Source organism: Python bivittatus, unplaced genomic scaffold (assembly GCF_059951505.1).
Source record: "Python bivittatus isolate LINGU-HERP-01145 unplaced genomic scaffold, Pbiv_v1 ctg000010_np1212, whole genome shotgun sequence".
In the NCBI taxonomy this organism is placed as follows: Eukaryota; Metazoa; Chordata; class Lepidosauria; order Squamata; family Pythonidae; genus Python; species Python bivittatus.
The window spans coordinates 434,568-446,525 of record NW_028277029.1 but is presented as its reverse complement, the minus strand read 5'-3'; the positions used below and the strand labels follow the sequence as shown (position 1 = coordinate 446,525).

Genomic DNA, 11,958 nt, shown 5'->3' with positions numbered 1-11,958 from the left:
ATTATCGTATTTCATGAGATATTGCTGTCTTTAATTTTTGTATATTATATAAACAAATTTATACACAGTTAAACAACTTCTTTGGGTCAAGCACCCCTTCAAATTTTTATTGCCTAAATTAAAATTATCTAAAATTATCTAGAAGTTACTAATTCACCCCACTGCAGTTCTGGGACCAGTTTCAGTTACTGAACTTAAAGCTGCAAGCTCTGTATGAAACATAACGAGTAGTTAGTTAGGCATGGTTTTATCGTTTTGCCTGTGAAAAGTTTACATAACAGGATGATCCCAATTCTAAAACAGTAAATGGGGGGGGGGCATTCACAATATGATTACATTGACTCAGGTTGAAACCATTTTTAGAACTTAAAACCCAGTTTACTTCCAAGTGCTTCTTGGCTGTTTTTTTCGTGTGAAACATTTGGTAGTTGGATCTCTCGACCCTGATCCCCCTGGTCTTCTGAAATTCCATACTTGTTCAGAGGGTCGATTCTGGTTCTGTAGTCAGTTACTGGGAGAGGAGGCAGTCGGATCAGATCTGATACCAACCGCCTGTCGAGACAGTCAGGTCAAATCATTGATTCTGTCCAAATCTCCAAATCAGTTTGATTCAGATTTATGGATCGGCAGTCAGATCAAGTTGATCCACTTTGGATAGTTGATTCAATTAAGGGGGAAAAAACCCGCTTTTTGTGCACATGTAAAAGGCTGCTGAATCATTGGATCTCTTAGGAGCACCCATTAATTCAGCCTGAATTAATAACCTAATTCAGAATATGTTCTCCTCTAATCCAATTTAAATATTCTTTTAGATCACCTTTAAATTGAGTTGTTCTATCGTACTATCAATAACCCATTTTATTAGATGCTAAAGGAATCATAAATGGATACTAAACGTCGATGTGAGCTTGCAGGTGAAGAGTGTGAATGCCCGTTCGTGTAAATCAGTGGAAGGTTGTTTTAAAAAATGTGAAATTACTAGTATCTTTTGATCTTTAGGCAAAAGAAGGCTTATGCTACACTGGATTGTTATATCACATTAGAAGGATAAGCAATTATACCACTTTGGCAGGATAGATCCACCCCTGATTTCAGCAGAAGGTTGCTAAGCATGTTTGCTTTTTTTGATATAATTTTCCAGGCCTTTTTTCTTTTCTATTTGTTTATCTTCTAATTTTAATGTTATGGCACAGTGTTGTTCACAGGTACCTGTATGTATATATTTGCTGGGGGGGGGCAGTTACATAAAATTTGAAATAAAAATTGTTGAATTTTGTTCAGTCAAGCTTTCCACTGGGTGACTTCGTGGACGTGTCTGTTCAGTTTCCTGGGCCAAAATATGGAAGTGTTTCTTTATTGCTTTCTTCCAGGAATTACTTTGAGTTCCCATGCAGCCTCCAGCCTTGAAGTTTCTAACTAGGGCTGACCCTGTGTAGCTCCTTGAAATCAGCCATGCTTCAGGGTGTTTTTCTTTTGACCTCAAATAAATATATAGCATCAATATTTCCTTAAATACAGAAATACAGTAATTAGTACAGCAGAGCAATCAACACTCTCAGCAGATCAAAAGCCCCCTTAGAGGAGAACATATTCAGTGTGTGTTGGATGAACTTCTCCGGATGGGCAGCTCGAAAGAGCAATGAAAACTCCTCAGACTGGTCATGGGCTGGGCCCTGTTGCCAACAAAGAGGGCACAAAAATATCTCGCTGCAATCAAGCCACTTATCCATGAGTCCCCTGGTAGGGGCAGTTTTAACCTGTTCTTACCAAGGCTCAAACCAACCACGTGACGCGCCAACCCCACCCTCAGGCCTCCAGCTGCAGTCAGAGAGAACCTCCTTCTGCATCTATGGAGTCAGGGTCCCCTGGGACAGATTGTGGTTGCTATGACACCCTAAGTCACTCCTGACTGAGCAACCACAGCACAGAAACTGAATGCTCCCGGGTGAGAAGTCTAAATGAATCCAACCCTTCCTCAGGATCACCCCAGCTGCTTCTGGAAAGGAGATTGCTAAGCAATTGTCCTGGTCACCAAACTGGAGGATCTGTTAAGCAAGACTGGATTCCTATGGGCTGCCAGGACCATCTCTCCTGCTCAGCCCTCCACTCCTAGTCTATTAATACCATGGATCATTTCATAGACACCCAAGGGGATCCTCTGGAAGAAATAAGAAATAAGATCTGGCACGTAGACAGGTTAAAAAAGGCATCAACAAAGGTCATAGGAACCCTGGATCAGATCTTTGCTGAAAGAAGAAGGACCTCATAAGATCAGGTTGAGCCAGCCACCAGCTCAGTTCAGGAAGCCAAATCGAGGTTGCTGAGCCTCTGTGTGAACACATCCAGCGGCAAAGAGAGCCCCAATTGCTCTATAGTTTCTAGCATGACATGCACCTGGATCTGGATCTTCTGGCCCTATTCGGTCTCACTGCATAAAGCTTACATCACAAGACCCTTTTCAGCTTCTGCAGTGCTGTCTACACACTTTTGGTTTGGGCTCATCTACACCACCATTTTGCTGTGGAGCCAGAAGAAGTCACATCAAGATAACTTGCGCTGCCCCACATTGTGTCCTCAGCACACATCTGCAAGGGTGATGGCAGCCACAATGATAAGTCTGACCCTCCACCCATTTTTACATACGTGGCCACCATCTTTACATTTTTTACATTTTCTGCAGACACTCCTACACATCTGGAATGGGCATGTATGCTTGCACACAGCTCCTCCATGTGCTGCTGTAAAGGCAGAGATTGGCAGTTCCTGGAGATGGAGTTCAAGAAAGTGTGCACGAGAAAGGTGTTCACTGTGGCGTGCTTTTGGCCACATCCATGTAATTTCTCCAAAGCGATTATTGACCGTTCAACTATGGTGGTTGACCTATCCACCTACAGACAGCCGGGTGGCAGCAGAATGTCCCTCTCTCCTGGCTGCCATCTAGTGGTTGTCTAGATTGTGCAGCCATGATGCAGCAATTAGAAAAGTGTTGCTGGAGTCTGAGAAATCACTTAACCCAGGGTTCCTCAACCTCAGCAATTTTAAGATGGGTGGACTTCAACTCATGGCTGGCTGGGGAATTCTGGGAGTTGAAGTCCATCCATCTTAAAGTTGCTGAGGTTGAGGAACCCTGACTTAACCAATTCTTGTGCCAAATCTCAACAACTTACCGCTCTGATCACATACAACTCTGATCGCCCAGGGTGGTAAGAGAGGAAACAAGGAGAGGAAATATGGGAGCTGAATGTTGAAGCCATCTTTTTTTCCAGATTGCTTCTATGATGCTGTGAATGTGCCTGGGAACAGGAACTGAGGATCCAGGGCTTTCTTCAGAGCAGTGGCTGCTGGGAAGGGAATTCCTGCCATGAACACTGGAGAAGCACCAAAGAGTCCTCTTCAAGAACACTTTCCGTTTCAGGTGCATTAAGACAGAGATGGTCCTGTCAATTTCAGGGCTTCGCCCTCTTCAGATTCACCAGTCAAACAGAGTTCCAGCTCAAACCCCTGGCAGTGCCCGTGCTGAGCCCAGGGGCCAGAAGGAGGGAAACGGCTCTGCAGCAGACCTGGTGGGTCAGTTGTGGCTACTCAGACCATCACTCCCAACCTGGTTGCTTCAGGCCCTCCCCTCGTCCATTTCTGTTCACTTTCATGCCAAAACAGCATGGGCTGGCTTCTGCTCTCTCAGCAGCAGGCTGGTGACAAGACGGAGTCTTGCTGGGCGGGCAGTGGGGCACGTTTGTTCTGTGGCAAGCAAGTTGGGCAAATGAGCCCTTTGTCTTCTTTCTGATAAAGCTGGTCCTCCAGGAGGCTGCAGAATTATCTGTTGACTTACAGTATCTGTGGAAAAGAGCAACTCAACCTTAAATACGCACAGTGAGTAATTTGGTTGGCCCCAATCCTGTTGGCCTTCAGGAAGGCTTGAAAGGCTTGGCCATTGCCCCAGAGGCTGGGGCCAGAACGAATAGTTTTTATTGGGAGAGATGTGTGAATGTGAGCCAGGCTGATCGCTTGCTTTTATCTTGGACTGTTGTTGTTGCAAGCCACGCAGAGTTGCACTCCTCACGCTGGGCAGCCTCATCAGTTCATTCATTGCAGGCATGTATGTTGCCCCAGTTGAGATGCCATTTCCTTGTCCTTTGGGTGGCAGGCTTGCTATGGTGCAGGGCCTGAGTTAAGTCTAGTGACTTTCCTGCAACAGAAGCCGCATGCAAGGAGGTTTCCACAGAAACTAGGTGGAACCCCTGGTGGTTGACTGGCCCAGGTCTTAGCCCAACAATAGGCATGTGTGAAGCAGAAGCCACGCAGAGACGCCTCTTAGCAAGAGAAAGCCCGGGAGCCAGCAAACTCAGCAAGGCGTCTAGGTGATGCTGAAACATCCCAGCATTCTCTGTCGTGGTTGCTAAAGAAGATGACCCTGGAGGAGGCTCAGGTGCATTGTGTACCACGCGGTTCTTCCAAGGCAGCTTAGTCCCAAACTCGCAGGCTTGGTGTGACTCCCGGACACTGTTGTCCCTAAAGTCAGACTAAAATAATATTAATATCAGTAATCGATTCCACGGTGAATCACATTGGGCTACATTCTGAACAGCAGTGCCAAAACTGCTCACTAAAAGATGCTGTAATGTTTGCAAAAAAAGAAAAAAGAAAAGTTGAGTAATAGCTGGACAGTAATTGCTTGATGCCATTATGTAAAGCGGTGATTTTTGCCCACCCGTCACCATGTGACATTGGAAATCAGTCATTTAAAATGCATTTTTGTAATACAGTTCATAAACCTATTCCCTGTGGTCTGTCCAGCTTGCAAAAGCTTTTCTCTTCAAGAATGAATTCCATTCATAATTGATCGTCCTCTCTGCAGCATGACTGTACAAGCCTACAAACGCTACAACTCCCTGCAGTATTTCTAGCCAGGAATATAATCCAACTCATGTTCCAGCTGAAGTACAGTGATCTCTGGAAAAAAAAAAAAAAGGTTTCTTTCGGCTTTGATCAGTCACACTGCCCTAACAGGCCTTTCTTTACCTCCACAATGCTGTGTAATAAGACCATCTCCTGAAGGGTTGCTGTGAGGAAAACCTGATGATAGGAGAAGCTCCTGGAAGGGAGGTGGGATGGAGACATAACCAGTGAGGACCAGCCCAGCGTTAAGTGGGTGCACGCGGGCTTCCCTGCGCTCGTAACTCATGAACAAGCACTGCCTTTTCTTCAAAGTCCCACAGCTCTGGAAAACCCGATGGGTGAGATCGCAAAAACCGGACTGGGCATTTAGAGGAGCCAGATCTGGCCACAGCTTACCATAGACCTTTTCATGGTCAAGTTGTTTGCCTCATAGCCAATGATGAAGGCTGGTATTCCAAGCAGGGAGGCTGAAATGAACATTTAATGCCTGTCCGCCAGTCCTCACTTACTCTGACCACTACATATTAAAATAAACATGATTAATCAGGAATATACAATTGCTGGTAGAACTCAAAAGCCTGAATTTCAAGTTCAAAATGGGTTGGTCTGGATGAGGGAAGCGTGTGTGCCTGTTGCTCCCTGGAGAAATCCGCCCAGGAGAAAGATTCTTCTGGTTTCCTCTCCCTCGGACTCATCCCCGCCCTCCGCCGTCTATCAGGGAGGAATGGCCAGTTTGCCTGCAGGGTCAGCAACAGCCGATCCTGAACAGAGATCAGAAAAAGGCACAGGAGGCTGTGCCCAGCAACAGAGAACGAGGCGGGGCTGGACGGTGGCCGGCGTCAAAGAAATGAAGCCGTGGGCGCCCAGGCCTGTGACTTCGCTCGCAGCTGGAGCGAAGGCTGTTAGACTGGTGTTAGGCACTTTGAGGCGCCGGGATACCTTCAGAGAGATGAGGAACGAGCCCTAAATTGGAGTATTAGGAAAGCGGATCCACGAGAGATTCTGTGAAGGCTTATTTTCTTCCGACGGCTTAGGTTTGCACTGCAGAGGTCTCAGTTGCCAACACAAGGCGGAAAGAAGAATGTAAGGTGAAAGATTTGAAGAGGATTTTAGCTCATTTCGGAGCAAGATTGCTTTGTGAACCAGTTCTGTGGTCAGTCAGAGAGTGTGTGGTGTGCTGGTGTGGTGGAGCGTGAAGTTGTTGGTCTGGGGCCAGGGAGACCCACGTCCAAGTCCATCTTCAGCCACTTAACCTCAGGGAGCACCTTTGGGCCAGTCTCTCTCTCTCAGTCCAGCCAACCCCTCGAGGGTGTAAAATGAAGGCCAACTCCTGCGGCATCTCCCTTAAGCTTTTGGAAAAAAGTCAAATGAATCTGAGGCACCTGGCATCAGGAAAGGGGCACCTTTTCCCATAGGCCTCCTTGGGCCTCCGTGGAGTAACCCATCCTGCCCCCAGAGAGATCTCCCATGGGAGAGAGCAAAATGGTGGAGAACCCAGGGATCTGTGCTGGGACCAGAGCTCTTCAGCTGGTTGAAGGCGATGAGTCGGACGGGTAGCAAAGGAGCTTCAGGCCATCTTTCCTGAAGTCGGCGTCCCTGTTCCTGTTCTGGGACACTTTTTCTAGGAACGCTTTTCCTGACAAACCACGTGGCACAGAAGAGATGTCGTTTGTTCTTGATGCTGCTACTGTGTTTTTGTGACATAAGGTGACAATAAATAACCAGGTGCCTTCCAAGAAAAGGGGACCAAATGTGGTAGCCATGCGTGCTACATGTGCAAATCACGCTTATGTTTTCGGTTCCATTTTTTGCCTGGCCCTTGGCTGCCAGTGACTTTGCCTGGTCCTGCCTTGCCCGAAGGCCTTGCCAGCCCTGAGAGACGGAGCGGGCTGTGGCCCAAACCCGCCAGCCCCGTCCTCAGGCCGTTCGCTTCCTTCCCGGCTAGCCGAGTGGCATCCGGCTGGGCTTCCTTCAGCCCTCCGTTCCTTCTGCGGCCACACGAGGGAGAGGAATCCAGATGGCTGGGAAGGCGCCTGGCGTTCTCGTTCAGCTGGAGTCAGCCACCTGAGCCCTGGGCTTTTAGACCACTTAATACAGTGCCAAGAGAAATTCTGGAGGTTGGAACAAGCAGCTTTTAGCCTCTGGACCAGCCCCTCCCAGAAAAAAGAAGCCTTTCCTGGCAACGAAATCGTTGCTGTTGCAAAAAAGAAAGAAAAAACCCAGGCAGTCCTGGTCTTTGCAGAAAGCTCCTCTTGTCCCTCGGGCCAGTTAGTGCACCGTCTGCCCCCTGAAAGGGAGGGGTTCCATCTCCCCGCCCCGCCCCGCCCCGCCCCACGCACAGGCACACAAGGAGACGGAAAGAGGGACCGTTTTGTTAATTTGAAAAAATACCTCAGTGGGTCATTTTCAAGATGCTGCAAAATTCAGGGGTGTTTTTGGTGCCACCCACTTCACACGGGCATCCATCTGGGCATGGTTTTATTCCTGCAGCTGGAAAGAGTTCCCTTATTTCCTCTCCCTGCCAAGGTCTTAGAAGCCAAATGAGTTCCCACTTGCTCGTTGAAGTACGTTGTCAAAACATTTTGTTGAAATAAAGTTGTATTACATTTATAGCTTTCTCACACTCTACCTTCCCTGTTAGATGGAAAGTAGGTGTTTTGTGTTGTATTCTGATTAGGGTCTAAGCAAACCGGTCAAAGTCCAACGCTCAAGTCCAACATCAGTGTGGGAGACAAGCTAGAACCCCGTGAGACCCTTTAGGCTAATAAACAGTAACTCCCCAGCCCTACTTCCTCGACATAGCCTAAAAGGAAGAACCTCTAGAAAATAGTGCCCCTGGTGCCCTCTCTCTTTGGATTGTTCAAAAAGTTATTGCTTTTGATGGTACTTAAAAAGGCCAAAAGGCCTAGCGGAACTAGCAGACTTTTACACTCTCCCATCCAGTCCCAAGTATAGTTTCCCTGCAGAGTATGCTGAACCTCAGTTCCTATTGACCAATAGTCTCTCTGTCTTATCTGGGTTTTACACAGCTCACTACTGAATTTGAACTCTAATCCCCTTCAGGTTGGATGTAGGGAGCGAGCTTTTCTGTTCCTACATCCAGCTTGAAGGAGATTAGAGTTTCTCTCATCAATATATTGAAGGCACTCCGCTTCAGAGCTCCAGATTACTTTCCTAGCAATTCTAAAGATACTTGGAATAGCATCAGGGACACCTCGGTCGCTGGCAAACTGTAGTCTTCCAGCATCGCTTTTTGGATACAGTCTGGCAGAAAATGCAGAACAGTGTCCCCAAAGTCCAGTCTATGTGATGACCAGATTTAAAACAGCTGAGAGGTCCGAGAGAACTGGCCCGGCTACATTCACTCCCTCCGGTCTGTTTCCAGAGTAGCCGGTTCACTCAGATAACTAAGGGAATCTCAATTCCATATCCAGCAGAAACCTTGCTTGAAACAAATGCAGATGAACACTCTAATTAATTTATTAAAAACATGTTTAGCAGCAAAACATATGCAAAACTTTGCGACCTGGCCTCCTCAGTGTCCTTCAGACCTCAGTGTTTTAAGACTGAAACAAAATAGGCTTTAAAATGCAAATGTTTCTGGGCTAGCCAGTACAGCAGAAGGGACTGGTTGTGTTTCTGCTGCTATTGGGTTCGCTGGATAGGGGATGAAGGTGTCGGGTGTGAGGGAGAAGCACCCGGTGCTCGAGCACATTTCTCAAAGGCTGAAGAACGTCCTTGACGTTGCTCACTACTGAAAAAAGGGCTACAACTGACCACCCACAGCTACTGGAGCTCTGAAATTTGAGGAGTCCCCTTAGATCAGTGCTTCTCAACCTTGGCAATGTTAAGACGTGTGGACTTCAACTCCCAGAATTCCCCAGCCAGCCATGCTGGCTGGGGAATTCTGGGAGTTGAAGTCCACACGTCTTAACGTTGCCAAGGTTGAGAAGCACTGCCTTAGATCATATCCAAGATACAATCCAACACATTTAGGTTACATCCAGCACTGAAGCTTGGGAGAAAAGTTCAGAAAAGCACATAGCTTATGCCAGTGATGGCTTGTGATTTCTAATCAACATCTGTTTGCTCGTTGATATGGAGCTCTTAACAAAGGGTCTCATTTTAGCATGGTAAGAATGCTGCTTCCTTAACATTCCCACAGCCCTTTGACCTATTGCTGATCGTGGCTGAGGACCCTCAAGGTACGATCACCCAGTTCCCTTTACAGAGATCCCAGGATCCTCTTGCGAGAAGGAAGGACTATAAAACCAATGTACGCGCCTAGAATGCTCCTTGAATATGGACAGTATTGGGGGCTGCTGATGGCTATTCTGGGCTGTGTGGCCAAACATTTGGACTTCCCAACAGCTCAGAGCTGCTCCAAAGGGCAGCGTTCAGGCTGCTCTGTTTATTGTGTGGACAGGAGGGCCCGGGCGAATCTGGCACCCAAAAAGGGCCAGTTCCTGGTATTTTTCCACTACCTCCTGGTAAATTGGGCTGCTGTTCTTCAGAGCAAACTTAACGGCTGCATCTTCGTAGTGGGGTTGGGCGCTTGGACAGGGATCGTTCCAGCATTCTGGAGAAGGAGGTCTGACCGGCTGCAGTTGAACGCAGAGGGAAGCCAGGTTCTTCCCTGAAAGCAGATGTTTGTACCTGTCCAAAAGATAAGCACAATAACAACGGTTACCATTTTATACTGGTTGCCTAAAGGAAGCCAGCTTCGTGCAGCATCTTCTGAGGACTACTTAGAGGTATTGCAGAATAAGCTGAGACAAGCAAGAGCCAGTTTTGCCAGATCTATTCTAAACCACGGGGAAGCCATGATTCTTCGCTGGACTGCCTAAGAATGAATCGACTGTCCAAGACTGTGGTCTCCTTGGGATGAGGAATAAGCCTAAAGTGGAAACCATCTGCCCAAGGGAGAGACGAGGACTGGCCCCATTGCAAATACACACTAAGAGGAACTATTTTCAGAGAGTTCCACTAGCAGGTTGAGAAACTCTCGTGGGAGCCACTCCCCAACTCCCCACACAGTCTCGGACCACAATAGCACAAGGCACCAGAACTCTTTTTTAGTGGGCAGTAGGGCAGAGACGGAGGTAGAACAGTCGAAACAAGAGAAAACGGGGAGGAACAAAACAAGAAGGAAATGAAGCCCAGTGCCCCTCCAGAGCCCACCTACCCAGGAGTCTCCTCAGATACTGCAAAGTCCTCAGCACTGAAGGGAACCCGTGAAGCTGCTGCTTCCCTTTGGAGCATCCCTGCTCAGGGTGCTGGAGCCAGTGGCAGGGAGCCCTTTTGCGGTCCCCACCGAGACGTTTTGGAAGCCCGAGCAACGACCCTCCGCGCTCCCACAGACGTGGAAGTGAAAAGCGTTAGAGGAGCTCATCCTTCCTCCGGTCCCTACTTCCTACCTTTAACCGCAGTTCCTTTCTTTTCCGGGGAGACTTAGGTCAGCCACTCAGAGCAGCCCGGTCAGGAGGGAGACTCCGCAGCCCGCCCCGGAATCCCCCCGTGCTGAGGCAGGCTCTCGTAGCAGAGACCCCGGAGCCTGGCTTTGAAGAGTGGTGGGACCAGGTTGAGGGGTGGGGGGTTTTTTATGCTTCCTTCATTTCCCAGGCGTAAAGCGTGTTTTGTAACTGTTGCTGCACAGTTTCTCCAGGTGCTCTACGTGATTTTGGAAATATAACTATTTTCCCTGCCTTTATTTCTTTAACTAAAGAGAAAGAGGAACTAATGGAAAGAAAGGGAAGTCGGAGGCACAACGCAGGACAGAAAAAGATTGAAAAAGAAGAAGAGGGATTTTCATAACAGACCGCTGTGGCTGCTGTTGTTACAACACAATCAACAGGATAATTGCTGATCTTAAACTGGGCGACCTGACCCAATGGCCGTCCCCTGGTTCTACGGACGAGGCCTTGATGGCTGCGCCCTCCGCTCTGTGGGACCTTCGTATGGAAGAAATAGCTGTGGGTGGGTCGGGCCAGGTCTGAGGAGGATCGGCGGAAGAAGACGTTTAGGAAAGTCGCATAGCTTACCACCTGAAGTCTTTGGGAGGTACAATATTTCCCCAAATGTCTAAAGGCGGCGCTCGACACTCGCTCCTCAGCTTCAGCTGCTCACACTGCCTCAGTTCTCTCTGTGACTGGCTCAGAACCCTCTTCTTGTGCCTGTAGTCCACAAACAAGCCTTCCCCCTCGATGAACTTGACGTAGCTGTTCCCATCCATGAGCGAAGGAGGTGGCACCGGTGGCTCGGCCATGGAAGGCTTCCTGGGAGCAGTGATCCATCGCCACGTGTTGCTATCGAAAGGCTTGTCGGGTCTTGGGCGGTAGATGGGGGGCAGCCGCCCTATATCCAGCCATGTGTGGTAGCCCCAAACATGCCAAAGAACAGCCTCCTCGAGGGGGCAACGGATTTTCTGGCAAACCTTGATTTTGATATCTGTGTGTGGAGGTTTTTGAATAGCGAGTTTATGGTAGGGTCTGGGAGAAAACCCCGAGCATGGTATACATTTGTCTGCATAGAGGAAGTGCCTCTCTTTCCACGTAGACATCTTGGAAAGGCCACAAGGTAAGTCCTGGGTGGGAAAAAGAGAGGGGCTCATAGACCTCACAAGCGCCAACAGGGTTACAATGTGCTATCAAGCGCCCTGCCTTGGGTGTCCCAGTCACACTCCCTTCATAAATCTGCCATCTCCTTGACTCCTCATCAATCTCGTAACCCACTTTTTTTTTTCAGTTTAAAGGGAATGGCCAGATTTAGTAGCCTTAACCATAAACGTGTGTGGAGAGGCAAGATAGCAGCTGGAGTACAAGAAGGTGGTCTTTGCTTGAAGCAAAGTGCACACAGTTTCAGTCCAGAACTTCCATGCTCAGAATAAAATGAATTATGCTGGTCCACACCGTTCTAGGAGACGTGACTGGAGTGTTGCCTTTTTAAAAAAAATAAATAAATTATGCTCTTATTAATTGAATTAAAAATAAACAGAAGGAGAAACAAATAGCACGGAAAGTTGCAAAGAAAGAAGAAAAACAAATGAAACAAAACCATGCAGAT

General features: G+C 47.9%; 1 protein-coding gene across 1 annotated transcript; it reads right to left on the bottom strand.

The window, feature by feature from the left end:
- Positions 1–9,293: 9,293 nt before the first annotated feature.
- TEX52 (testis expressed 52) lies at positions 9,294–11,455 on the bottom strand. Its single transcript, XM_025175911.1, has 2 exons — positions 10,938–11,455; positions 9,294–9,552 (listed from the first exon to the last, which is right to left on the bottom strand). The coding sequence occupies exons 1-2, from the start codon at positions 11,453–11,455 to the stop codon at positions 9,294–9,296; spliced, it is 777 nt and encodes a 258-aa protein (XP_025031679.1).
- Between the last annotated feature and the right edge of the window lie 503 nt (positions 11,456–11,958).

Bases quoted from the DNA above. Each gene is read 5' to 3' on its own strand.
- TEX52 (XM_025175911.1), bottom strand. From the start codon at position 11,455: ATGTCTACGTGGAAAGAGAGGCACTTCCTCTATGCAGACAAATGTATA. The intron at 9,553-10,937 runs GTAAGCTATGCG...TCTTTTGGACAG, and splicing joins CCTCCCAAAGACTTCAGGTG to GTACAAACATCTGCTTTCAG.